Source organism: Egretta garzetta, unplaced genomic scaffold, assembly GCF_000687185.1.
Source record: "Egretta garzetta isolate BGI_Z169 unplaced genomic scaffold, ASM68718v1 scaffold79, whole genome shotgun sequence".
In the NCBI taxonomy this organism is placed as follows: Eukaryota; Metazoa; Chordata; class Aves; order Pelecaniformes; family Ardeidae; genus Egretta; species Egretta garzetta.
In genome coordinates this window covers 5,140,334-5,141,232 of record NW_009260791.1, presented here as the reverse complement: position 1 = coordinate 5,141,232, position 899 = coordinate 5,140,334, and the positions used below count along the sequence as shown (strand labels likewise).

The 899-nt window shown below is 56.2% G+C and overlaps 1 protein-coding gene across 1 annotated transcript in view; it reads left to right on the top strand.

The window, feature by feature from the left end:
- Positions 1-38: 38 nt before the first annotated feature.
- Positions 39-899, top strand: part of PAX9 (paired box 9) — a 29,060-nt gene continuing 28,199 nt past the window's right edge. Inside the window, 2 exon segments of the mRNA XM_035902039.1 lie at positions 39-88; positions 626-863. Coding sequence (XP_035757932.1) covers positions 39-88; positions 626-863 — 288 coding nt within the window.

Genomic DNA, 899 nt, shown 5'->3' with positions numbered 1-899 from the left:
CAGAAATTTTCGTTTACTCTACAAAAACTCAGCCGCCGATGGCGAACTCCGCGCCCGATTACGTCTTTGCTATTTCACGCCGCAAATCGTTTGTTTTCACGTGCTTCAGTGATGCCACCGGCCCTTCGGAGAGCGGGGCGAGAGGCGCGGTGCTGGGGCCCCCCCGGGACCGAGCGTCGAGCGCAGCTGCGGACCCGCGCGGGGCGGGAGGGGACGGGGCAGGGAGAATAGGTTTTTTGCTCGCCGCCGCTTTTTCCCCCCGTTTTATTCTCACAACGAACGAAAGGAAACCCTCAGAGCGGGAACGGTCGAGTTTTCCCCTGGCTATAAAACACTGAAATAGATACAAATCTTTCAGCGTAGGCCAAAAAGCTTGGTTTCTTTCATAAACACGATCGCATTTCCTACCCTATCAGGCAAAAAAAACCCTGAAAACACAACACCCGAAACCCACCCAAAAAACCCAGCTCCGTGTTTTGTGACTCTATAATGCAAGGAGAAACGAGGTTTTGGAGGAAAACATTAACAGCCCTTTTCCTTTGGAAATGCCTTCAGCCCAGACCCGGCCCTGGGGCGGCCGGGCCCTGCCTGCCCCACCCTTGCCCCCTGTTTCGCACACCTGCAGACAAACCTCGGGGCACCTGGGAGGTGTCTCCTTCCCGGAGCAACAGGGCATCAACGAGTATAATACAGAGGAGGAAGCTATCCCTGCACACGTTTTGGATAAGGGCGCAGGAACTGAAAATCTTTTAAAACAGAGAGGCTCGAGAGGAGTAAGGCGCACTTTCACACCCGAGCAGGAAGGGTGGCCACCCCCGCTGTGTCCCGAAGGCAGGTATTTTGTGGCCGCGGGGGGAGGGAGGGTGAGCGCACGCAAGGGCAGGCAAGGAAGCTTCCCC